The following is a 27,549-nucleotide window of genomic DNA, read 5'->3' as shown; positions in this document are numbered from 1 at the left end:
TGTTTACCATCCTTCTGTATCATTAAAGATTCTTCTACATCATGGCTTTAAATAGATACATATGGATACTATAACCACATTATCTCAATCATGCAATGATGAACATTTTTGGTTGTAGAAAAATTCTTCTTTTGCTCTGGAAAACTGTGAAATGAGCATCCTTATAGTCATATTTCTATGGATTAAAAAAAAATAGTTCCTTAGAGTACAATGGAATAAGTAGAAAAATCGAGGAATAAAAAACATTTTTTAGGGTTTTGATATCTTGCCATATCACTCACCAGAAAAGTTGCTTTGATGCTCCCCTTAGAAAAATCTTGGGCTTCCCTGGTGGCTCAGTGGTAAAAGGATCTTCCTGCAATGCAGGATATGTGGCAGGAGCTGAGGGTTTGATCCCTGTGTCGTGAATATCCCTGGTGAAGGAACTGGCAACCCACTCCAGTATTCTTGCCTGGAGAATCCCATGGACAGAGGAGCCTGGTGGGCTACAGTCTATGGGGTTGGAAAGAGTCAGACACAACTCAGTGACTAAACAAACACACACTCTAGAAAAGTCTTTGCCTATTTGATAAGTTTAAAAAATGTATTGTTTTAATTTTCATTTCAATGTTATTAAGGAATTTAAAATATTTTCACATGTTCATTAGCTACTTATTTTTCTTCCTTTGAGACTTTCCCCATTTCTTTCTATTGATATTGGTGTTTTTCTTTCTTTATTTTTTAATATATATTTATTTGGCTGCCCTGGGTCTTAGTTGTGGCATATGGGATCTAGTTCCCTGACCAGAGATCCAACCCAGGCTCCCTGCATTGGGAGCTTGGGGTCTTAGCCATTGGACCACCAGGGAAGTCCCTTCTTTTTAATTTATAGGAGCTATTTAGTATTAAGAATTCATTCTTGTCATATGTGTTGCAAATATTTTTCCTAGTTAAAAAAACTCATGCATAAACCTGTTTATTTACCTTAAGAATATTAAAATATTTACCTTTTCCTTCTAATAGTTTAATAGTCAAATTATGTCAAGTGAGAATTTTAAACCCATTTGGAACTGTTTTTGGAGGTAAATTATGAGACAGGGATGAAACATAATTTTCATCTAAAGGGTTATCTAACTGTCTCAAATTGCCAGCATCCGCTGGATCATGGAAAAAGCAAGAGAGTTCCAGAAAAACATCTATTTCTGTTTTATTGACTATGCCAAAGCCTTTGACTGTGTGGATCACAATAAACTGTGGAAAATTCTGAAAGAGATGGGAATACCAGACCACCTGATCTGCCTCTTGAGAAATTTGTATGCAGGTCAGGAAGCAACAGTTAGAACTGGACATGGAACAACAGACTGGTTCCAAATAGGAAAAGGAGTTTGTCAAGGCTGTATATTGTCACCCTGTTTATTTAACTTATATGCAGAGTACATCATGAGAAACGCTGGGCTGGAAGAAGCACAAGTTGGAATCAAGATTGCCAGGAGAAATATCAATAACCTCAGATATGCAGATGACACCACCCTTATGGCAGAAAGTGAAGAGGAACTAAAAAGCTTCTTGATGAAAGTGAAAGTGGAGAGTGAAAAAGTTGGCTTAACGCTCAACATTCAGAAAATGAAGATCATGGCATCCGGTCCCATCACTTCATGGGAAATAGATGGGGAAACAGTGGAAACAGCGTCAGACTTTATATTTTTGGGCTCCAAAATCACTGCAGACGGTGATTGCAGCCATGAAATTAAAAGACGCTTACTCCTTGGAAGGAAAGTTATGACCAACCTAGACAGCATATTCAAAAGCAGAGACATTTCTTTGCCAACAAAGGTCCGTCTAGTCAAGGCTATGGTTTTTCCTGTGGTCATGTATGGATGTGAGAGTTAGACTGTGAAGAAGGCTGAACGCTGAAGAATTGATGCTTTTGAACTGTGGCGATGGAGAAGACTCTTGAGAGTCCCTTGGACTGCAAGGAGATCCAACCAGTCCATTCGGAAGGAGATCAGCCCTGGGATTTCTTTGGAAGGAATGATGCTAAAGCTGAAACTCCAGTACTTTGGCCACCTGATGCGAAGAGTTGACTCACTGGAAAAGACTCTGATGCTGGGAGGGATTGGGGGCAGGAGGAGAAGGGGATGACAGAGGATGAGATGGCTGGATGGCATCACTGACTCGATGGATGTGAGTCTGGGTGAACTCCGGGAGTTGGTGATGGACAGGGAGGCCTGGCATGCTGCGATTCATGGGGTCGCAAAGAGGTCGGACTCGACTGAGTGACTGAACTGAACTGAACTGTCTCAAAGCCATTTATTGAAAGGACAGTCTTGTTTTTTTTTTTCCTTACTCATATGAAATGAAAACAGAAACCCGCATGGAAAGCATAACCTTGTTGTTATTACTTAAAAGACTGTCCTTTTTTTTCTTTAAACTTTTAATTTTGTATTGGGGTATAGCCAATCAACAATGTTGTGACAGTTTTAGGTGAACATGGAAGGGACTCGGCCATATATATACATGGATCTATTCTCCCCCAAACTCCCCTCCCATCCAGGCTGCCACATAATGTTGAGCAGAGTTCTATGTGCTAAACAGGTGTAGGTCCCTGTTGGTTATCCATTTTAAATTTAGCGGTGTGTACTTGTCCATCCCAAACCCCATAACTATTCCTTCCCCACATTCTTCCTCTGGGAAACCTTAAGTTCGTTCTCTAAGCCTGTGAGTATCTTTCTGTTTTATAATTTCATTTTTATCATTTCTTTTTAAGATTCTACATATAAGGGATGTCATATGAGATTTCTCCTTCTCTATCTGACTTACTTCACTCAAAAAGAAGACTGTTGTTTAAAACAGAATTTTTACATTTTGTATTTTCTTTGCATATGGGTTAAGATATGTGAATATTTGTATTGAAAATGATTCTATTATTTTATCTTTCAATAAAGATCAGTAACAGGAACTTGGAGCTTGGGTCTAGTTCTGGTTAAAGATGATGTCCTTTATTTCCCCTAAGGTGCATATAAGTTTTTTTGCTTGGCTGCATCGCTCTTAGTAGTGGCATGTGGAATCTACTTCCTTGACCAGGGATCGAACCTGGGCCCCCTGCATTGGGAGCATGGAATCTTAAACACTGGACAACCAGGGAAGTCCCCTAATTTGTTTTCTGGTGTATTGTTTTTGATGTCTTGCTTATTTTTATAAATACTATGAATATTTCAGAACTTGTTTAAACGTAAACTTGGCTTACAGAGGTAGATTTAATGGAAGAAAACAATATTATTAGTATAATTTCACATGTTTCTGCAAACCAGTAGTTATTGCATTTCCCATTTTTTTTTTGAAATAGAAGATTTGAGTATATACTCTCCTTTCAATGTGGTGCCAATGACAATGCATTGTAATTTTCCATTTAAAAGGCATGCACAACTGGTAATGGATTTTCCGGTAAGCATTTCATGGAACAGGGGCCCCAGGTCATGTTTGTTTTATCTGTATTTCCTAAAGGCTTTCCAGTGGCATCATGAAATACCTGATGGAGCTTTTACCTCTGTACAGTAGAATGTAACATTTCTGTCTTGCTCTCGCTTAGGTTACTGACCAGCTGAGTACACTCAAGCAATCCTGGAGAGAGGTCTGTGAGGTGAGGGACTGAGGCCACCTGCCAAAAGCTGGCACTACTTTGGTAGCCATGGAAAGACGCCATTTTGGAGGTGGATCCTCCAGTCCTCACCAACTCTTCAGATATAGCCCTAGCCAATGCCTTGACTGCAGTCTTATCAGAGAGACCCTGAGTCTGAACTGAGACAGGCTTGTTGCTGAAATTCAGCCTCTGTCCACTGGTGCTGAATTAAATCTCAGAGACAGAGCTTTGGGTGAATTAGTGTTATTGCTTTGCCAGGCAAAGGGGCAACAGCAGAAGAATGCCCTTAAGACTGTGAGTCCCACTCTGGAGTGGGTAGCGAGGAGCCTTATCATGTTTAAGGAATAGGGCGTGATCAGCTTGTGGACATTCTTCTGATTGATTGGTAGTGAGGTAATTAGGAGTCAGTATCATTAACCTGTGGTTCTAATTGGTCTGGGGTTACATGTTTGTGCTTAGCACACAGTTAACTTCTTCCATCTGGTGGGGGTTTCAGTATCTGCAAAACAGCTCAAAGAACATGACTTAGAATATTATCTATAGTCCTTGAGGAAGAACTAAAGGTCCTTCCTTGACTGTTTAATGGCCAAAGTATTATTATCTTGTCTTGCTTGACAGTTTTCCTTTCTTTCTGCATTTTGTCACTTCTCTGATTAAATGTATTCTTCGAAAAGTTTTTGTACAGACAGAAGGCAGATGGACGAAATGCGTCGGGGGCTCTATCCTGGGAAGGCCTCGCAGGGTCCTGCTCAGTTACTGGCTGGGACCTGGGACCTGGGACTCTTTGCAGCAGTGTTTGCACCTTTACAAACATCTCATCAAGCAGTAAAGAAACTATAAGAGCCTAAAAATAACGGATGCATGCACTGTCAGGGCAAATTATGAACAAGATACAAAAGACTAAACACCCAACTATCACATCTGAGGAGCTGGGAACAAAAGCAGGGTATTGCACATGGTCCTTGCAGACAGCAACTCCAGGGAGGTGCACAAAGCATCCGAAGCATCCCTCCAGCCCGACCCTGGGATCTGCCCCCACCTTCACTCCAAGAACCAGGTCTCCACCCCACTCCCCTCTCCACTGTCTGTGAGGGAGCAAGCAAGGGCACCTGTTACTTGTTTTCACTCCTTTGTGCTGCAGCATGAGTCCAAGTAAAGGCTTAACTAAATTTATTGTCTGGCCTGTTTTCAATTTTCGGTAACAAAACTGCTCAGGTAAGCCACTCTCAGATTCCTGGATGTTCAGAATTTGAAACGCTAAAGGTATTCTGCTAATCATTTCTAGATCATTTCCACTGGAAGAGAATAAAGATTGTAGCAGTGGTATGAAAGACACAGTGAAGAAAGGCAGACAGAGCCTGCTAAGGCTGTAGCACAGGGTTTGAGGAAGGATGATGAGGGCATATTCAGTCAAATTTCAAGCCTGGGTGGCCTGTGTTCTCTGCAGCTTTGGGCCAGCTTCTGTACCAGTTGCAGAACTGGGATTCTCTGTAAAATGGGGATGGTAACGGTGCTCACCTTACAAAGCAGCTGTATTAAAGCAACTTATCTGAGATGTTGTTGGTCCTTAATAGAAGAAAACTTAGAAGGTATTTATTAAAAAAAAAAAAAAATGTAAAGTCACTGTCTGCTCCAAGAAGCTTATATTAAGTACTTAAAGTGGTCTTTGAGGTGTGCAACTGGTACCACAGCTAACAAGATGAGCAAATGAATAACTGAACAAGTGAATAATATTAAGTGCAAACACTGTCCGTAAGGAGTAGGGGCTTCCCTGGTGGCTCAGTGGTAAAGAATCTGCCTGCCAACACAGGAGAGCCCGGTTCGATCCCTGAATCTGGAGAATCCCCTGGAGGAAGAAATGGCAACCAACTCCATTGTTTTTCCCTAGAAATCCCCTTGGACAGAGGAGCCTGGCAGGCTACATTCCCTAAGGTCGAAAAGAGTCCATCCCAACTTAGAAACTGAACAACAACAAGGAGAAGTAGAGGATGCTAATTTTTAACTCAAAGAAGGAATTAAAAAAAATCATTTATTTTTAATGGCACTTGGCACTTCGTTGCTGCACCTGGGCTTTCTTTAGTTGTGGTCTGTGGGATCAATAGTTGTGGCTCACAGGCTTAGTTGCCCTGGTGCCACGTGGGATCTTAGTTCCCTGACCAGGGATAGAACCTGTGTCCCCTAAATTGGCAAGCTGATTTTTAACTACTGGACCACCAGGGAAATCCCAAGAAGGAAACTTTTGAAGTGCTTTTCTATAGTTAATAATTTTCTAATGATGAGTCTGTTTTATGGAAACGTCAGACAAAATTTCTACAGATGAAGCCAAACGATAAAGCAAAAAGAATTAACATTGGAAGCCACTGCTGCTGCTGCTGCTAAGTCGCTTCAGTCGAGTCCGACTCTGTGCGACCCCACTGACGGCAGCCCACCAGGCTTCCCGTCCCTGGGATTCTCCAGGCAAGAACACTGGAGTGGGTTGCCATTTCCTTCTCCAATGCATGAAAGTGAAAAGTGAAAGTGAAGTCGCTCAGTCGTGTCGACTCTAGCGACCCCATGGACTGCAGCCTACCAAGCTCCTCCGTCCATGGGATTTTACAGGCAAAAGTATTGGAGTGGGGTGCCATCGCCTTCTCCGTTGGAAGCCACAGGCCTCCCCAGAAACTAGTCCGGCAGCTCCATGACCACGCCTTCCACTTACAGCCACGCGTCCTTTAGGTTAAAGCTTGGGATTCACCCTACGCTCACGGGGGTGGGGACTTGCTGCGCCAGGTTCTCGGTCTAGGCTCATTTGCTCGCGAGAGTTCCTCCATCTAGCCTACTGAGAAGCCGTCGGACTTGGAGCCAGAGAAGAGTCGCGAGATTTGACTAGATCACCCTTTCCAGACTCCGCCCCTCCATCCCAGCACTCCTGGCGCAGCTTCCCCGTTTGCACGTGTAATTGTTGTGGTTCAACCTCAAGAGGCCGCGGAAGTGCCGGCGGCTTCCAAGATGGCGGCGCCCAGTGTCAGGTGCCCGTGACTCGCCTCTGGTCAGCCTTGAATTATAACCCTGATCAAGTCTATGGGGCCATGGACCGGCCTGGGTTCACAGCCTCGCTGGTGGTGAGTACCGGGCGTTAGGAGTGCCGGAGTCCTGCACCGGAACTCCGGTGTCTTCTCTTAGCACCTCCTTCCGTTTTTGCGCGGTGAATCGTCCCTGGATCACCGGTCACCAGGTCTGGGAGGAAGCGCGGGGGTTCTGGGCCGCGCCGGGGCTTGTGTCAAGTCCCTAAGTTTGCTACCTGTATGCCAGAAAGGGACAGGAGTGGGTTAGCGGTGGGATACTGGACTCGTCCTCCGCACCGCGGTTTATCTAAAGGAAAAAGAAAAGCTTTAATTATATACTGTAACCACAGTTGGGAGAACTTGGCAGTTAATGAAATATTCACAAGGACGCTCAAGTCGCCTCCAGACCTGTTGGCCAAGACTGTAGTTTCGTTTTGCTGTATCTTTTTTATTCTCGGAAAATGATGTATCCGTTCATTCAATACATAATTAATCGGCTATTCTGCGTCTGAATATTTTTCTAGGCTTTAGGTATGTACTGATGAGCCCAAATAGCCGCGCTGTGCAGTCAGTGGTGTATAATAGGAAAGAAGAATCAAAAAATCTTAAAAAAATCTTAAACCACCCCCCCCCCCAAAAAAAAGTCCTTCAATAAATATTTTGAAAACAGGTCCAGTAGGGGTTACTAGATACAGTGGTGAACCAGACAGATTGTCTGTTTTTTCATTGTGGGAGAGTGGGCAGAGGCAGAAAACAGACAAATATCTTTACGAAAGCTTTCCTGAGAAAGGGAGACTCAGAGGGCTTTCTTCATTCAATTATCAAATGTTTTCTGCAGGTGTGGGAGATAACATGGTGAACAAGATAGACCTGGTCTGGTGGTGGAGGCTGAAGAGGGAAATGATTGTTAGCCTAAATGACGTGAGGGTTACTTTCAGCGTGCTATGGAGAGATGTGGAAGGGGGATCTTACTCAGACGTGTGGAACGTTGGTTTTAAATCCAGATTTGTTGAGATCTGTGGAAGCTAGGTTTTAGAGATGCAGAGAGAGGCATTACCACTCTTGAAGGCGTTTCCCTGTACAGCTGGTGAGATAGCAGTAGTACTTGTGAGAGCATTGCTCTGTGGGGAAGTAGGGTAAGCTTTTTAGGTACAGCTTCTGGTTTAATTCTGACAAACAATTGAAGTCTTATCCTAGTTCTCCCAGTGAGGGAACTGAGGAGTGGTATGTTAGATTATTTTTCCGAAGTCATACAAGTGAGATACATTTCATGTGTGTTAGTGTCTGAGCTCAGATTCCAGGCAGTGTAACATGGGATTTCGTGCTCCTTATTGCTCTTTAAGACTGTCTCTTAAGTCAACAACAGTAGCAGTTGCTGAAAGCAGGTGTCAGTTAAGGAAAGAAACATGGTTTTAAAATTTGTTTAGGATTTATTAAATAATAGTACATATGCATACTTTTTAAGTGTACTTAAAGAGAGTAGAATTAGGATGGATTGGTAGAAGTTTCAAGGAAAGTTTTCCTCCAGCTGAATTCATTTCATGTGCAGTTTCTCTGCCATATATTCTGCCTACTGGTACTGTGATTGCCCTTGGAGATTTGATGGCAAACAAACCAAAGCATTAACCATAAGGTGCTGTGAAAGAAATGAATTGAGGTATTACTGATAGAGAATCATCTTGGAGAACTAAGATCCTGCATGTTGCATGGCCTCAAAAAATAAAACTCAATGACAATGACCACCCCCCCCCAACATGGTTAGTAACCTTTTGTTACAGTCATTAATTCATGTATTCTTCTAATAGTTATTAAGTGCCTACTATGGCCTACTGTGTACTGGTGCTGGGAACATACTGGTGAAAAAAACAGTTATGGATCTTACAGTCTCGAGGGACACACACAAACTTTGAAGAAATGGTCAGATGCTCAACTAGAGAATTAAAATTCTAATCAGTGTAGAACAAGAGGGTCTAAATGCAGACTTGGGGGATTAGAGAGCATCATGTACACAGTCCTGGAAACGGGCGAGATCAGATGACTCAGGAAAAAGGTCAAGGTGGCCAGAAGGTACCTAGCAAAGCCTTAATGATGGAGTTGGGGGTGGAGAAGTGTCGGGGAGTGGGGGGGGCGGTGAACTTCTAGAGGCTTGCAGGCTGTATTGTGATTCTGTTTTTCATACTAAGGGCTTTTGGAAACTTTAAAGAGCGCGTAAATCTGTTTTACAAAGACAACGCTGCCATTAGTGTAGAGGGTCAAGAAGCGCTGCAGGGAGAGTGGGTGGAGGATGCAGAAGAAGGCAGGTCTCATAGGAAGCCACAGCTTTGCGTTGAGGAGGTTAAAGTCACTGGTGGCTGCTTCACTGTGGAGAAAACCGAGAATGTCATGGAGGGATGTTCTCCGGAGAAGCCATGTTAATGTTTTTCGTGTTCGTAGTTATGGTCTAGGCTAGGGGCCTGTGATCATTTTGCTTAGTTAAATTAGGCAGGTGGTTTGGTTTTTGTCCTGTAGTTGAGTAGCTGTGATTTTGTTTTTCCTGTTTTTGCCAGCTTTCTTTGGAGAAATAAAGGTTTCATAGCATGTAATCTTAACTTTCTTCAACTCCCAGAGGAATTTCAAAGCACTGATTAGATTCTTGCTGTCTGTAACACTTTTAAGGTTGTGGTATATATGTTATCTATTGTATATGGTTTCATGATCTCAATAAATTGTTATGGTGAGGTAAAGCTTGCTGGTTATCTGTGTTACGTTCTTTTTGGGTTTTGTCTAGTACTTAGGATTTTCTCTGTAATCTACCGTAAATCTTGAAACGAATCCTTTGGTAACCTTTTGATACGTGATCATAAATAAAACAATTCCTCAGGCTGAAGAAAAAAAATAAATTGGTAGAGTTTCTTAAGATTCAATTGCTGCTGACTTGATGTAAAATTATAAGCATTCCTTAAGGTTTAAGGTTTAAAAAAAAAATCTTAAACATGTTGTTGTGTGTCTACATTTATATGTATTCTTATTCCTGTTAGCTGTATTTTTTCCAGTGTCATGAATTTACATGATACGTGAGTTATTGAAGTTTGAAATTCACAGAAGTTAGTAGCTCTTGATTCATGATTTGCTAGATAAGTAGATTGTGATCGTTTACTCTCAGTATATAAGAATTCTAATGAAAGAATGGCTGGAGAATCAATGCATGCAAAGTAGCCAAATTGATTAAAAAGTAATTAACTTACTGATTAAAATTTAGCAGTAGATAGTAAGCATCTTTGTGAACCCCTTCCTAAGATTAAAGAGAAAATTAGAATGAAGTGCAGCATATTTTTAAAGAAATCAGTCATATCAGACATTCTCACAAGAATTTTAGTTTTCCTTGTGTTTTGAGAAAATGAAGAGTCAGGCAAAATATTTTATTACATATTGAATTTATAAAATCCTTAAAGAATAAATGAGAAGAGTGTTCAAAATGTTGGCTTTTATTTTTTATTTTTTTAACTTTCCTAATTGTGACCTTTGCCCTGTGGCTTAGATGATTTCCACATTGTCTTTTTTTTATTCCTACTTTCACTTGATACTCTACTGGCACATCTCTGTGTTCTTTTCATGACAACTTGTTAGGTCATTTGCAGAGTGACCTGCATGGTTCTGTCATGCCTTTCAAGGTAGTGTACACTAATTTTTAATAATTGACCTATGCTAGCTCATTGAAAAACGGAGATTATTTCGTTTCTCATCTGAGTAATTTCATTTTTCCAGTGAACTCTTGCAGTGGTTTTATCGTGCATGCCAAGTAGAGCAGAAAGTGTTTGCTAGGTACTAACCCTTATACCACCTGAGCACTTTGTAATCCCAAAGGATGGAAACAACAGATGATTTTGAACTCTGCCTGTATGTTTGAATAGTATTGTTTCCTCTTTTTCTGTGTCATGGAATATATAGTTTTTAATGTCTACTTTTACTTTTTGAATAGGTAATATATTCACATAGTTCAAAGTCTAAAAGATAGAAAAGTTAGCAATTCAGTTTAAAAATTACTGAATAGGAACCATATTGCCACTTTATAATTCTTCCATTTACTTGCTATGAAGTGGTGTTGATTCATGTCTGTAAATGGTACCTTCAGACCTTGTGTATTGACCTTTCTCTTTTGCTGTCTCTGAGTTTCTGTTTTTCGGAGTTTCTTTTTGCTTTGGCTAAGCTGTAACCAGTTTTTAAAATGTTCTACTCTGCCAATGCTTTACTGTAATCACAAGGGGCAGACTTGGTTTTCAGTCAGTTTTTAAAGTGCACCTTCCCTAAAGCAGCATGGTGTCTCTTGGGAGATGATGCGTTTGGGTCAGGTTTAATGCCCTCCAGGAATTTAGCTCTATTTTTTCACTTACTCTCTTAAATTAAAATTTATCAAGGAATTTTCCAGTATACCAAAAGTAGAGAAAATATCAAGAATCCTCAGATATGTGATTCTTAAAATGTGGATCTAGATTCAAAGGCAACATTACCAATTTAGAATGGAAATTTCAAAACAATTTATTTCTTAAAATGCAGATCCACTACTCAGTTAAAAAGGCCAAAAATAAAACATTTGGTATAATTTGGAAGGAATACTGAGTTAAATTGTCAAATGAAAAAAACACAGTGCTGCAAACCACCTTTTACTTAAAAAAAAAAAGTAAAATAAAATACATATTCATATTTTAAAAAATTTGCCATTTACTTGTTTATTTTTTATTTGTGTATGTTTTTGGCTGCACAGCATGTGGTATCTTAGTTCCCTACCAGGGGTGGAACTTGTGGCCCCTGCAGTGGAAGCCCCCAGTCCTAACCACTAGATGTTCAGGGAGGTTCCTCAGATTCATATTTGCTTGTATATGTTACCTGAAGTAACTTAGGACATATACAATAAGAAACCAATAAGAGTGATTACCTCAGTTTTTCAGGATAAGGAAGGAGACTTTGAACTCTCTACTTTTCTGAGGTTGGTTTGTTTCACTTTTTTGAGCCCAATGAAATCATTAATTTAAAATTAATTTTAAAATTGTTAAAGAAATCATTAAACATTTGTTTAAAATGAATATATAATATAAAATTCACAGTTTGAAACTATAGCACAATAATGGTTATTTTCCCAGGACAAATCTGTAGATTTAGGTAGGAGGTCTTTTGACTATACCAAAGTAGTCTGGTGAAGTTTAAAACCATGTTCGAAAGAAATGTGCTTTAAAAACTACCTTCTTATCCCCATCCCTCAAATGGAAGCTTATTATTTTTTTGTAACTTTCTTTTTTTATTTTTTTTAAGGCTGGCGGAGTAGCAGGTGTCTTTGTTGACTTGATATTATTTCCTCTGGATACCATTAAAACCAGGCTACAGAGCCCTCAAGGATTTTATAAGGCCGGTGGTTTTTATGGAGTATACGCTGGAGTTCCTTCTACTGCTATTGGATCCTTTCCTAATGGTAACAGTTATATTGATATTATCATTGCTTTATATAAAGCCAGGCTAATGGGATTTATTTTCAGAATAATATGTGGTCCAACCCTAGAAAGAATTCCTTATGTTTAATATGGTTGATACTTGGAATTTGTTTTCTATTCATTAATCCATTATTTTTGACTCAACTAGTGCTATAGACGGAGAAGGCAGTGGCAACCCACTCCAGTACTCTTGCCTGGAAAATCCCATGGACGGAGGAGCCTGGTAGGCTGCAGTCCTTGGGGTCGTGAAGGGTCGGACACGACTGAGCGACTTCACTTTCACTTTTCACTTTCACACATTGGAGGAGGAAATGGCTACCCACTCCAGTGTTGTTGCCTGGAGAATCCCAGGGACGGGGAGCCTGGTGAACTGCCGTCTCTGGGGTCGCACAGAGTCGGACACGACTGAAGCGACTCAGCAGCAGCAGCAGCGCTATAGATGCCATCCTCAGTTCAGTTGCTCAGTCGTGTCCGACTCTTTGCGACCCCATGAATCGCAGCACGCCAGGCCTCCCTGTCCATCACCAACTCCCGGAGTTCACTCAGACTCACGTCCATCAAGTCAGAGATGCCATCCAGCCATCTCATCCTCTGTCGTCCCCTTCTCCTCCTGCCCCCAATCCCTCCCAGCATCAGGGTCTTTTTCCATTGAGTCAACTCTTCACATGAGGTGGCCAAAGTACTGGAGTTTCAGCTTCAGCATCATTCCTTCCAAAGAAATCCCAGGGCTGATCTCCTTCCGAATGGACTGGTTGGATCTCCTTGCAGTCCAAGGGACTCTCAAGAGTCTTCTCCAACACCACAGTTCAAAAGCATCAATTCTTCGGCGCTCAGCCTTCTTCACAGTCCAACTCTCACATCCATACATGACCACAGGAAAAACCATAGCCTTGAATAGACGTACCTTTGTTGGCAAAGTAATGTCTCTGCTTTCCAATATGCTGTCTAGGTTGGTCATAACTTTTCTTCCAAGGAGTAAGCGTCTTTTAATTTCATGGCTGCAGTCACCATCTGCAGTGATTTTGGAGCCCAAAAATATAAAGTCTGACACTGTTTCCACTGTTTTCCCATCTATTTCCCATGAAGTGATGGGACCGGATGCCATGATCTTCATTTTCTGAATGTTGAGCGTTAAGCCAACTTTTTCACTCTCCACTTTCACTTTCATCAAGAGGCTTTTAGTTCCTCTTCACTTTCTGCCATAAGGGTGGTGTCATCTGCATATCTGAGGTTATTGATATTTCTCCTGGCAATCTTGATTCCAGCTTGTGTTTCTTCCAGTCCAGCGTTCTCATGATGTACTCTGCATAGAAGTTAAATAAGCAGGGTGACAGTATACAGCCTTGACATACTCCTTTTCCTATTGGAAAAAAAACAAAACCACGAGCAGTCTTTTGAAAGTGGTTTTCATGGTAGAACTCTTAGTTAAAATCCTCTGACGTTGATTGTGATGCCTTAGAGCAGTTGTTCTCAACCTTGCCTGAATGTTGAAATCTCTTGGGGAGTTTTACAAAATACTGATGCCTGTGTCTCTATGAGAAGTTTAACTGGTCTTGGCTTTGCCTGGGTATCAAGAGTGTTAGTAGCTTCCCAGGTGATTCAGATGTGAAGCTAAGCTCAGTAACCTCTGCCTTGGGGAGTCTTGTGGAAGAGGTGAACCTATTTTATTTAATCTACCTGTTGGTATACTCTTTTTTTATTCAGATACTTATTTTGATAACTGTTTACTGATGCTTTGATTGGCACTCAAACTGAGCAAACACAAAACCACTACCACCAAACAGACACTCACAAAACCACTGCTCCATTAAAAATAAAAATTTTTTTTAAATTTTTGATTTATTTTTAATTGAAGGATAATTGCTTTACAGTATTGTGTTGATTTCTACCAAACATCAACATGACAGAAGATTCTTCAGTTCTAAGGTTTGATTTCTTTTTCGCAGTGTGTTTCATTAGAAATTCTTTCTTGTTAACTTGACATTGAAATGTTCATCTGTAAAAAGCACAGTATTCACATAAAGATTTGTAGTGCAAGTCTTTTTGGTCCTTTAGTTTATCGCTTCTTCCCTTTCCCTGAGCCATCCTTAGAACAGCCAACTGTTTTGAGGTTATCCTTGAATTCTTTTCCCTGGAGAAGGGAAAGGCTACCCACTCCAGTATTCTGGCCTGACGAATTCCATGGACTATATAGTCCATGGGGTTGCAAAGAGTTGGACATGACTGAGCGACTTTCACTCACTCTGAATTCTTTTATGCCTAAATTTTCAGTAATCGATTATAGCAAGTCACCATTTAGCACGCACTCCATGCCAAATATACTGTTAGTGGGAGATGGGCCTTGGTTCCTATATTTGTCTGTGTTTCAGTCACCTGATCACCTAATGATTTTTTTTTTTTTTTAAAGAAAGTACTGCTGCCTGTGACCCATTCTCAGAGGTATGGAATTTAGTTGGTCTGAGGTGTGGCCTGGGCTTTGGATTTTTAAAAAAATATATATCCCCCCCCCCAAAAAAATATATATATCCCCTGGTAATTTTAATATGCAGACAAGTTTGGGAACCTCTGAACTAGGGAATTGCAAAGAAATATCAATATGTTACTAAGTCCCTATCTTTTGGGTACTCCTCCTTACCTTGTCTCCTTCACTGTTGTAAATAATTTTTCTCTCTTGCATATTGTGTAGGGATTGTTGGTAGATGAAGTATTAGTGATGGTCTTCAGGGTACATGCTATGCTATGCTAAGTCACTTCAGTCGTGTCCGACTCTGTGCGACCCCATAGACGGCAGCCCACCAGGCTCCCCCGTCCCTGGAATTCTCCAGACAAGACAACTGGAGTGGGTTGCCATTTCCTTCTCCAATGCATGAAAGTGAAAAGTGAAAGTGAAGTTGCTCAGTTGTGTCCGACTCTTAGCGACCCCATGGACTGCAGCCTAACAGGCTCCTCCGTCCGTGGGATTTTCCAGGCAAGAGTACTGGAGTGGGGTGTCATTGCCTTCTCCGTCAGGGTACATGGGCCTCCCTTAAGCTCACAGGACTGGTTTTGATATTTGTGAGCAGGAGTTTATATAGAGAACATGGTTTTGAATTTTTGTATGTTTGAGAAAGTGGATGTTCTTGGACTGCTTTACTTTGCCCTCCACAGAACATCATTGAATAGGAGAGGCTGGATAAAAAGTCAGAGTGCCACCATTCCAGAAATGGCTGCTTTTCTGCAAATTTTTAGTGAATTGAAACTCTTTATGAGGCACTTTAAACATTTTTTGCTATTGGTTCAAGTTCTCTTCAGAATACAATACATCATTTTAACATACAGCGGTTGTAGGATTTTTTTGAGGACGTATTGTGCAGGGGGTGGAAGGGGCTGAGGGCTGCAAGAGGAGAAGAACTGTAGCAAGAGCCATACGTACTACATGTTTAGAAGGGAATGCAGAAGGAATGTAGGGGAACCACAGTTTTTTTGCTTTGTTTTCACTCGGCAGGGATGGGGGTGGGTGGTGCCATGTCCAGGAGGTGGAACTTAGAGCTGAATTCGATTGGTGATATTCTAGCCCGGTGGTCCCCAACCTTTTTGGCACCAGGGACTGGTTTCATGGAAGACCCATTTTACCACAGACAGGGGGGTGTGTGTGGGGGATGGTTTTGGGATGATTCAAACATATTCCATTTATTGTGCACTTTATTTCTCATAGTATTACATCATCTCCACCTCAGATCATCAGGTGTTAGATCCCGGAGACTGGGCACCCCTGTTCTAGCCCATTTAGTGAGTGGGCCAAAACAGGACCAGCCTAAGTAAGAATCGCAGGTGGGAATTAGGTCCTGCGTTAACTAAATACAGCTGCCCGCTTGGGCCTTACTCATCCAGGGACAGCGTGCCGCCTCTTCTGGCCTGCTGTTTTTTAGCTGCTGAGGAGTGTTTGTTACAAGCTTCCTGACTAATGGAGGGGAACTGCTTTTCACTCTCAAGCTCTTTTCCTGAGTATTTCAGACTTTGCTGTGACATGTTCAAATGACCTTTGAAAGATGATTTTGCCATGTATTTATGTTTCATGCCAAATCTTTTATGTGACTGATAAACATCTTTGATTAACAGTGCATGGCAAGTCTAAAAGTGTTCCTGTGCTGCTAAGGTTAGTTCATATGATGGGGTAGCTTTTTAGAGATTTTGATTTTCAGTTTTAATTAAATAGTTGATTGTTTTCTTGAAGTAAAGGTGAATTGAGGTAGTAAAAAGTAGCCATGGTTATTTTGAGTATCCAGCAATAAAGCATAACGGAATAGGTGTTTTATTGAGATACATGTTTGCAGTTTTAACCTGTCTGTAAATTAGTGTGTAGTTGATTATTTTATGATCATATGTAAAGATATTTTGTGTCACAGATATTCATATCCTTTTCTAAAACTCTTATTAAAAAGTGTTAAGTGACTTGTCAGTACAAATTGGTAAATGCCAGGTTAGCTGTTAGGGTTCCTCATGGCAGCAGGGTCATGTCTTCTGCATGTTTGTAAGTCCAAGGTCAAGCATGTAACATGGGCTCAGTGAAATCCGTAAGAGTGATGGGATGGCAGGGGAAGAGTACATATTATTATATCGTTATTATTATTACTTATCTTTGAAATATTTATAAATATAAACAAACAACATATTTATAAATATTTATATTTATTTATATTATTCATATTTAATATTTATTATCTTCATTGTCTCATAAGTTACTGTGTTGTAATTTTTTTTGAGAAACATATTCACAGTTTGCATAGATATTTAAGCTTTGTGAGAGACTGGTTTGTTTCAAATTTCAGCTGCTGCCTTTTTTGTCACCTATGAATATGTGAAATGGATTTTGCACACTGATTCTTCTTCATATTTGATGCCTGTGACACACATGTTGGCTGCCTCGGCTGGAGAAGTGGTAAGTAATAAGTTATATGTATAACATACTTCAGAAATGCAAAGCATGAATTATCTTCAGTATATATATTACTTCATTTCATTTTCAAAAGACAATTCTTTTTTAAATTATGAAAGTCTTAAAGCCCAATAAATGTAAATGAATTAAACATGATAGCTGAAAGATAGTCTAGATAGTAGGAAAGAAGAATCCAGATATATGTCATTTACAAGAGACATACCTCAAACATAATTATACAGAAAGAATAAAATTAAAGAAATAGAAGAAAATATCCATGTAAATTGTGGCTTTTTGTTGTCAGCATAATTGAGCAAGAACTGTTTCCTAGAACTCCCTTTCCAGGAGGGTTCCATGTTAGCCTGGCTGCAAGAGAAATCTGCACAACATTTTGAAGGCGAGAGTGACGCAGCATTTGTGTTCATGCGCAGAAGGTTGGTGTGGGGTCAGACACAGATGCAGTTCATACACCTCATCAATGATCTTTTGGCTTCAGGAAGCAAGCCAGGCCTCCAGCTGATCCACCTCCCGCTGGATCTTCTTCTTCAGCTTCTCTTAAGTTTTGAGTCAGATGTGTGGGCTCTGGTGAAGGATGCTGCTTGGTACTACAGGACACCCACAGCATCGAGATTGGTGGTGGAGAATGTGAAATTCAGTTTGTCCTTGCTTGTCTCCATTTCACACCCATCTTTCCTTCCTGATTGCCTGTCTTCTAAATTTCTTTGCCAACTCTCCATGCAGAGGCAACAGTTCTATATGAACTGCCTAATTAGCTCTCACAATTACTGCTCGTATCCCTGTGATAACTCCTCATTCTTACCTTTCTTAGTGATTCTACTTCTTTGGTCGGCCCTCACTGATTCAGAAAGGCTACTTGAGAGTGGATAATAATGTTAATATTAGCCCCCTTCCCCAGAAAAAGACTTAAAGCAAATAAAAAAGAAACTTGTATAGTGATACAAGGAACAATTCTCTTGGGAAATGTAATAAACCTGAACTTGGAACTTAGCATAGTCTCAAAATATAAAGCAAAAAATTGCCAGAATTATAATGAAAAGTCAGTACAATAATTATCTTCATTGGTGTTAGTCACATCTACTTTATAAAAGTCCTAGGACCAGGCAGGCATAACTTGTTAAGACCATAGAAGATTTGAATACAGTGACAGGAATGGTCTAATGGATGTGTATGGAGTTCTGCACCTAATTGCTAAAGATTATTTTTTTAAGCATACTTGGAAGCTTTAATAAAGATCTCTCCTTGAAGAGAATGTTGAAAGAAGTTAGCTCAAAAGACATTAAATTCACAGAAGTGTTTTATATAAAACTTCCTTTTGACATTGGTTTACAAATAATTTTGTAGAACCCAAGTCAACTCTGGATTTAAAGTTGTATTAATAATTTACTGAACTTATAAGTGTGATAGGACTGCTGTTGCTGCTGCTAAGTCACTTCAGTCGTGTCCGACTCTGTGCAACCCCATAGACGGCAGCCCACCAGGCTCCCCCGTCCCTGGGATTCTCCAGGCAAGAACACTGGAGTGGGTTGCCATTTCCTTCTCCAATGCATGAAAGTGAAAAGTGAAAGTGAAGTCGCTCAGTCGTGTCCGACTTTTAGCGACCCCGTGGACTGCAGCCTACCAGGCTCCTTCGTCCATGGGATTTTCTAGGCAAAAGTACTGGAGTGGGGTGCCATTGCCTTCTCCTGTGATAGGACTACCAGTATGTTAATTTTTGGAGTAGCAAAGAGCATAAAGTAGTAGTTCCTTCATGAGTTAGAGACACCTTTAGAAAGCTAATGAAACCTGTGGTTGTCTCTCCAGTAAGCTGCGCTTATGGACAGTTTGTGTACAGTTTCTGGGGATTTTCATTCCCCCCACTCTTACCCAAAGTAAAGACACCAGGACTTGAATTCTGCCTGAAAATTAGTTTAGTCTGCCATTTAAAAGCAATTTATATTTAATTAAAAAATTCTTTTAACTTATTATCCCTGGCTTACGTTTTTGAGATCATGTTCTGACATTAGAACCCATTGCATGCAGTTATTTTCACGTATATATACTAAAGAACAACAAACAATGTGAGAGAGTTGGATTGTCTCTCAGCTTGTAAAAATTCTGTCCTCTGACTGCTGTTGCCGCTGTTTTAGAATTGCCTGTTACTTTGATTTAGTTTAAATATATTCTTGTAAACTCAACACTTGGCTTATATTTTGTAGTGTGTTCTGAGAGCAAGCATTAAAAAGAACTTGGCTTCTTTTTTTTTCATTTCAAATAGGACCATTGTGCTTGAAACTTGATTTGCCATGTTGGAGGGTAGACTTTCAGGTTATAAAATTTCTCTTAGACTTAACAAAATTATAAAAAGTGTTAAAATCAAATTGGCAAAGGAGAGCTGTTAGGTTAGTCAGATTAATGGTACAATATTTGATCTGTAGAAAATATTGTATTCTAATACGTTAGTATCTGTAAATGGTTTTTTTTTGTTTTTGTTTTTTTAAACTGGAACCTTTTAAATGTAATATTCTATGTGTGAACTGTTGGGCAAAAGAGATGAATTGAGTAGGCTTCAGAGTTAGAAAATAAGTGTCTGTAAGACTGGAAATAAATAATTCTAGGATAGTTTTCTCTGTATTGTGTCTCATAGTGTTTGCATGGTTCTTAAGGTAGTAAAGCCTTGTGTCAGATGCCTTTTTATAGCCTCTGTGGTGCCAGGAGAACCTTAAGATGAGAACTGATCAGCAGCAGGTATATAGACTGAGGATTTCACTGGTGAAACATGGCTTGATGTTGACTTTGATTTTAAATTCAGTTACATTTAGTATGCTAAAAAGTTTATTCCATTTATGGAGTTTGTGAAATGTTCTTCTTGAGCGCCTGTGATCTTTCGACTTTCTTGATAAACTCCTAAAGGCGGTCAGTGTCAGTGTTCGCAGCTCATGTGCCTGCTGCCTTTCTGTTTTAGTCATTTGCTTCTGTTTCACAGAGCATCGACTTTCGGTTTCAGATTCAGCCAAGTGTGGTCGCTGCAGGAGAAAGAACCAGATGCATTTAGGAGAAACAAATAGGTGAAATAAAAAGGAATAGAATATAAAAACACGTATAGCTGTCAGTGGTCAGAAAGGTGTAAAGAGACCTAGAGAAAATCAGATACAGTTTAGTGCAGTCCTTGTTCTGTAACGATAGTTGCGGTTGCAAACAGATGCTTACAAACAATACTGTATATTTGTTGGCATTAAACGTGTCGGGTTACTTTGCTGTAGTGATGATAAGTGTGTGAGACTTAGCAACAAGCGAGCGCTGCTGTAGTAACCATTCCCTGTAGGAGCAGGTTGATTAAAAGTTAATGACAAATCAATAAAACTATAATTACAACCTTCTACCTTATGTTTGTAATTTGGAATACAGTAAAATCGATCAAATAAGATTTAATATGTAACAACAGCAAGAAGAGTCCCATTTGTGCCATTTTTGTTAGGAGGTTTGCTGTACCAAATCTCTAAATCCCTGTCTCAATTATTTTATGGCTCAGTTTTCATCAGACACAGAAAAAGCCCTGTAAGAAGTAAATAGAATCTGTAATTAGACCAGAAGGCTTGGGGTGGGTTTACTTTAGTATAACAGATGCTATGACATTGCAGTGGTAATGATTTTTTTTTTAACTTTAGAATTTGACTTTTCCTGGGTCTTATTGTACTTATGGCCTTAGTCAATATTGTTTTCAGAAATGAAAGAACATTAAAGTTTCTTGGCTGTTGAAAGCAGCCCCTGTGCTTTAACGTGCTCATGGGTGATGTGTGTGGTGCTGGTAGATTTTTCTTTTCAGTCCCATTCCAACTTGGGATTGAGAAAGCTAGGAACTCAGTGATACCATGTTTTCTTTTTCCTTTTTTTTTTTTTTCCTGGCCACAATAGGTGGCATGTGGGATCTTAGTTCCCTGACCACGGATTGATCCTGGGGCCCCTGCAGTGAAAGCATAGAGTCCTAACCATTGGACTGCCAGGCAATGCCCAGTGATACCGTTTTCTGAAGTACCTCTAACAGTACTTCTCCACATAGTAATATGGCCCAGGGAGCACCGACTTTAGAATCAGTTGCCTGGGCATCAGTTTACAAATGAAGTTTTTGGGAAGTGACACTGTGGGTCCTGCATTTTCAGCACGATTCCTAGATGGTTCTGGAATTCAGTGATACTTAAGCACCACTGATGAAGGACTATCAAAAATTTTAATATATAACCCAGTCGTAAATATTTTTACTGAGTTGACGTGGCAGTCATGTGTCTAAGAATACTCAACAGGTATGGAGCACACTGATCAAAAGCGTGATTCCTTTTGTCTTCCTCAGAATTCCGTATTTTTTGGCCTACTGAAAAATCTTAGTTTATTAAACTGGTTAGTTTTTGAGGGTGGCAGTGTATTCACACATGGAGATTTTGAAGTCAGAGTGAGCACTGCATGCAGCATTTTCAAGGCCAGTCGTGCCTTGAAGAGCCTTGAAAGTGAAAGTAGTGTAGGCTGTAATTTGCTACTGTAGCAACTGACAAGGTCAGTGGAGCTACTTCGTCCAGTAGTCATTCCAGGGCTTTGTTGAATGTCAGATATGGGTTAAGCACATCATTTTTATTCAGCTTCACCACTAAATTGGCTGCTTAGAGGATTAGGTGCATTGTTGTCAGGAGTGTTACCGGCTACACAGCACAGTGTATGTGTTACTTATTATTTTATATTTTCCCTCAGTGGGGATTTAAGCTATTTTTGATTATGTTGTTCATAGCATGTTTTAAAGTGCTTTTCATGATGTTTACCGACCTTTTCTAAGAAGAACCACTGAGCAAAAAAATAGGAGAAAGGTTGACAAATTTTGAAATAGGTTTCATCTTTTGAAATGATCATGAAAGGTTTTGAATATCCATAAATTAATTGAGATGCACTCTCATTTGAAATTGTGTTAGCAGTTTGTTAGACTCCTGTGCAGTTGTGTAATCAAATTATGGAAAATAAGCTGAGTGGAAAATAAGATGGGTGCCACTGAAGTGCAGGATTGCTGTCAAGTCAGGAGGAAGCTCGCAGGAATGCTACAGGTGAAAATGCCTGCGTGTGTTAAGATGCTTGAAGGCAGGAGTGTACAGACAGTGCTGGGAAGTTTGTTAAGACAATTAGAAGCTGCAGCCGTACTGTTAGATACCCAGCCACACTCTCTCAGGCACTTTGTTTTTTGATGAATCTGAGCACATGCCTCTTCCAAGGGGGCTTTTTGCCCTATTCTGTCTGTTCATTTTCCACTGGGCTGGGGAACCTCTTTTTCTACTTTAGAAACATTAAGTACATAAGGCAGACTTTATAATTCCTCCTTCTTCTTTTAAAAAAATTTATATATGGGGCTTCCCAAGTGGCACTAGTGGTAAAGAACCTACCTGCCGATCGCTTCTTGGCCTTCTGGCTAAGATCAAGTGAAGAACCTACCTGCCAATGCAAGAGACATAAGAGACTCAGGTTAAATCCCTTGGTGAGGAAGATCCCTTGGATGAGGGCATGGTAACCCACCTCAGTATTCTTGCTTGAAGAATCCCATGTGGAGGGGCTTGGCGGGCTATATAGTCCATAGGGTTGCAAAGAGTTGGACATGACTGAAGCGACTTAGCACGCACGTGCATTTATTTATTTGGCTGTGCTGGGTCCTTGGTGCTGTGTGGGCTTTTCTCTAGTTGTGAAGAGTGGGGGCTACTCTTCCTTGCAGCGTGTGGGCTTTTCAGTGCGATATCTTCTTGTTGTAGGCATGGGCTTTAGAGCCCAGGTTCATTAGTTGTGGCATACGGGCTTAGTTGCTCCACAGCATATGGGATCTTCTTGCACTAGGGCTTGAACCCCTGTGTCCTGCATTAGTGGGCAGATTCTTTACCACTGAGCCACCAGGGAAGTCCCTTAATTCCTTCTTAAGAACACGAAACGATAAGAATTATAGAAAGAATTGTCTCCAGATTTATAAGAACCACCTTCCTATTGCTTTCCCTTTTGATATCCTTTCCTCATTTGGACTTCTTCGTTTCCTTTTATCTCAGCTGCTTTTGTTCAGCTCCTCTTAGTTTCCTCCACCGCTTTTGTTATCCCGACCTTGCAGTGTGGATTTAGACCTTAAGAAGGCCTCAATGTGTTTTTGGCAGTGAGGATAAAATACTTCCTTTAGAGGCTTGCAATGAAGACATGCAGATGGACATGGAAGCGTGGACACACAGTAAAGGGGTCCAGGTATTTTAGGGGAAGTGAATTCGAGTGGATGGATGGGTGTTGGGTCAGGAAAGGCCTCAGAGAATAGCTCGTCCTTGAGCTGGTTTTAGAGGATGATGGTGAGGTGGGTTGGCACAGGGAAGGCTCTCGAACTCAGGCAAACCCCTTGTTAGATGATGCTTTCAAGTTCCGCATGGCTCACAGATGTGACTACACCATCCTGGAGGGCCCTGCCTGCTATGCTGAGGAGTTATTGGCTGTTACGCTTTGAAGGTTTGAGTAGAGCACCTCAGGGTTGGTGGTTTAAGAGCAGCCTCCGGCAGCAGTGTGGAAGTGGGCATGGTGTGTGAATGGAGGCTAGGAGACTTGTACAAATCTCAAGGAGAGAGAACTGATCAGAGTCCCTGTTTGAGGCAGAGCGTGGGATGCAGAGGGAGAAGGTGAGTTCATGAGAACCCAAGTGGGGTCCGTCTTTGGAAAGCCTCTCCTGCAGAATTCCTTCAGCGCGTTTCCTCTTGAGGGCCTTTGCTAGCTTGTTGTGGCTGTGTTGTGTGCGTGCTTGAGCTCGTCTCAGAGTCTCCTGAGCTCTGCTTAGAAGCACACCCCAGCTCTTCAGCTGTCCCAGCCCTCTGAGCCCGAGCTGAGCGTGGAAAGGGGAGGAAGAGGAAGGGGAGAGAGAGAGGGCAGGGCCTGGCATAACACCCAGGTGGCGATGATCCTGCTGGTAGTTATTCATTTAAAGAATCAGCGTGGATGTGCTGAGAGATTGTTCCTGGTGGCTCTTGTCAAGGAGCTGCTTACATACCATTCCACTGCTTTCTTTATGGCTTCTTTCTCCAACAGATTTCAGACTTTCTGTTGTATGGACTTTTTTCTCCCTAATGTGATAGGCAGTATTCATTCAAGTGGTGTTGACTCATGACCTTGGCCAGTGTGTTTTACTGATTATCTTACGAAGTTTGTGTGGGGTGGTGGGGGAGCTCTGTGTTGGCCCTTTATTTAAGAGCAGTGTCAGTTTATGCTGCCCAAATTAAGCTCAGCTTTATAGAAATGATGGGTATGATTTTCATATAGGATAATGAAGTTGAAGAATCTGACTTAAACTACAGAATTTACAGATACTTGAAGTGCCTATTATTTATCTAGTACTGTGATTGAGGCTAAGAAGCATAGAATAAGAAATTTTGACCCCTGTCCTTGAGGGATATATAAAAAAGTTGGATACATTTACTAAGTAGGTAGAGACTATTTTGAGGGCCTTTGTAAGGAGGCAGAGTATGGATCATGAGCTGTCAAGTTACACAGATCAGGGTTGGAATTGTGTCTTATCTGTGTATTTACTCTGTGTCTGCCGGTCATTTACAGGGCTTCCCTGGTGGCTAAGCAGTAAAGAATCCGCTTGCAGTGCAGGAGACACGGGTTTGATTCCTGGGGTGGGAAGATCCTCTGCAGGAGAGGGCATGGCAACCCACTCCAGTATTCTTGACTGGAGAATCCTATGGACAGAGGAGCCTGGTGGGCTGCAGTCCATGGGTTCTCAAAGAACTGAAGCTGCTGAGCATGCATGCACGCAGGCCATTAACACAACCTTACTGAGCTGTTGTTTTCCTTATCTAGAAAAATTGGGTTAATGCTACCCCACTCAGAGTTCTTGTAAAGCTTAAGTGATACAACACTTCTAAAATGCTCAGGATAGTGTCTGATAATGTAAAATGCTTATTAAAAATTGGTTCTGGTCCCATGTCATGCAAATTGCTGTTTGGAGCACATTCTTAGACTTTTACAGATTTGTGAAGGCTGTCAGTTCCAGAAAACAAAGAAATTGAAATTCAAAGACATATAGCGATGCACTCAAGGTTTCCCAGCTGCTGTGGAAAGTAAAATACCATTGCTAAGTGAATAGTTAAACAGATATTAGACCCTCAATTTCTACTTTTTATATCTTTTAAAAGTGGCAGAACTGGTGCAGAACTGGAGATGGATGCTGTTTTACTTGGGTAATGTCCCTGGTGGCTTAGATGGTAAAGCATCTGCCCGCAATGCGGGAGACCCAGGTTCGATCCCTGGGTTGGGAAGATCCCCTGGAGAAGGAAATGGCAACCCCTCCAGTACTCTTGCCTAGAAAATTCCATGGATGGAGGAGCCTGGTGGGCTACAGTCCATGGGGTCACAGAGTTGGACACGACTGAGCGACTTCACGAAGAACTTGAATCATTTGAAGTTTACTTCTGAGTTCTGTGAGATTCTATAAACAACTTCTAGACACAGGGCCTAAAAGATATAATTATTTTTGTTGAGAGGACTCTTTTTGTGTAGAGTCTGGATTATCAAGTTTGTTAGTTTTATCAGGGAAGAGAAGACATACATAAAAAAAATCTCTTTTCATGCTCATTGGCTCTTTGTATATGTGTAAAGAGGCTTATAAGGAAGAAAGGCATAGTGAACTTACACGTCAGTATCAGTGGATATAATTTAAACCCTAAGGGAGATATTGGGCTTCCCTGTGGCTCAGACAGTAAAGAATCCACCTGCAGTGCAGGAGCCCTGGCTTCAGTCCCTGCGTTGGGAAGATCTGGAGGAGGGCACGGCAGCCCACTGCAGTATTCTTGCCTGGAGAATTCCATGGACAGAGGAGCCTGGCTGGACAGTCCATGGGGTCACAAAACAGTCAGACATGACTGAGGGACTTAAGCACAAGGAAGGTATAGTAGGATTTATCAATTGCTTTTTCTGTTTTATCAACAACTGTGATTCCATTTATAACCAGAAGATGGCAGAATTGACAAGCAGATGAACTGTGCTGCTAAGTCACTTCAGTCGTGTCCGACTCTGTGCGACCCCAGAGACAGCAGCCCACCAGGCTCCCCCATCCCTGGGATTCTCCAGGCAAGAACACCGGAGTGGGTTGCCATTTCCTTCTCCAAGGAAATGGCAGGGGTTTTAAATTTAAATGGTGGTGTCGAAAAAGGTAATGTTAGGTATTCTTAATTTGAAAACTTGTTTTCTAGAAAGAATTTTGGGAACGTAGAATAAAATACAAGTAAATAAACTGCTTTAAAAATTTTTTTGGGGTGCCCTGAATTCTCATTTTCTGTGTGTCTCTTTGTCTGTGTTTCTCTCTCATTAACTTGCCACTTGGAGTTTACTATGCAAAGTCTAAAGCAGATTTTTTGTTGTTGCTCAGTCACTAAGTCGTGTCTGACTCTTTGTGACCCCATGGACTGCAGCACGGTAGACTTCCCTGTCCTTCACTATCTCCTGGAGTTTGTTCAAACTCATGTCCATTGAGTCGATGATGCCATCCAACCATCTTATCCTCTGTTGACCCCTTCTCCTCCTGCCCTCAATCTTTCCCAGCATCAGAGTCTCTTTCAGTGAGTTGGGTCTCTGCATCAGGTGGCCAAAGTATTGGAGCTTTAGCATCAGTCCTTCCAGTGAATATTCACGGTTGTTTTCCTTTAGGATTGACTGGTTTGATCTCCCTGCTGAGGAACTCTCAAGAGTCTTCTCCAGCACCACAGTTCGAAAGCAGCTTTACTTCATGATTAAACTTCGATTGGCTCAGTTTTTAAGTGTCTGTTGAACTTATCATGGCATTGCTGGTTTAAACATGAAGAATTAGCTGATAATTAAACCTGGAATCTTTAAGTTCATTAGCTGCATGTAAATATGATACATATTTAATGAAAAATCTGGATCAGTCTTCCAAGGCAATAAAAAAGCAAAACTAAACAAATGGGACCTATCAAACTTAAAAGCTTTTGCACAGCAAAGTGAAAGCGTATGTTGCTCAGTCTTGTCCAGCTCTTTGTGACCCCGTGGACTGTAGTCCGCCAGGCTTCTCTGTCCATGGAATTCTCCAGGCAAGAATACTGGAGTGGATTGCCATTTCTTTCTCCAGGGGATCTTCCTGACCCAGGGATCGAACCCGGGTCTCTTGCATTGCAGGCGGATTGTTTACCGTCTGAGCCACCAAAGGAAATCATAAACAAAACAAAAAAGCTTCCTGTGGACTTGGAGGAAGTATTTGCAAACAGTGTGACTGACAAGAGCTTAATTTCCAAAATACACACACAGTTCATATAGCTCAATAACCAAACAACAAAAAAAAACGGCAATCAAAAAATGGGCAGAAGACCTAAATAGACATTTCTCCAAAGACGACATCCAGTTGATCAGTAGGCACATGAAAAGATGCTTGACATTTTTAATTATTAGAGAAATGCAAATGAAAACATCAGTGAGGTGTTACCTCACACTGGTCAGAATGACTATCATCAAAAA

General features: G+C 41.0%; 1 protein-coding gene across 19 annotated transcripts in view; it reads left to right on the top strand.

Annotated features, from left to right (window-relative positions):
* The first annotated feature begins 6,375 nt into the window (after positions 1 to 6,375).
* The window catches only part of SLC25A26 (solute carrier family 25 member 26), a 148,711-nt gene continuing 127,537 nt past the window's right edge, over positions 6,376 to 27,549 (top strand). For 2 of the 19 annotated variants that reach the window (XM_044933665.2, XM_044933677.2), the window contains exons 1-3: positions 6,404 to 6,720; positions 11,950 to 12,106; positions 16,934 to 17,043. In XM_044933665.2, the coding sequence (XP_044789600.1) occupies positions 6,688 to 6,720; positions 11,950 to 12,106; positions 16,934 to 17,043 (300 nt within the window). In that variant the 5' untranslated portion in view covers positions 6,404 to 6,687. Of the gene's footprint in view, positions 6,721 to 6,774; positions 7,195 to 11,949; positions 12,107 to 14,531; positions 14,565 to 16,035; positions 16,261 to 16,933; positions 17,044 to 27,549 lie in introns of those variants that run through there. The other 17 variants (XM_044933664.2, XM_044933667.2, XM_044933666.2 and 14 more) reach the window with 16 other exon arrangements.

This window comes from Bubalus bubalis, chromosome 21 (assembly GCF_019923935.1).
Source record: "Bubalus bubalis isolate 160015118507 breed Murrah chromosome 21, NDDB_SH_1, whole genome shotgun sequence".
NCBI lineage: Eukaryota > Metazoa > Chordata > Mammalia > Artiodactyla > Bovidae > Bubalus > Bubalus bubalis.
Note: the sequence above shows the minus strand (reverse complement) of the source record. Positions and strands in the feature narration are given on the sequence as shown.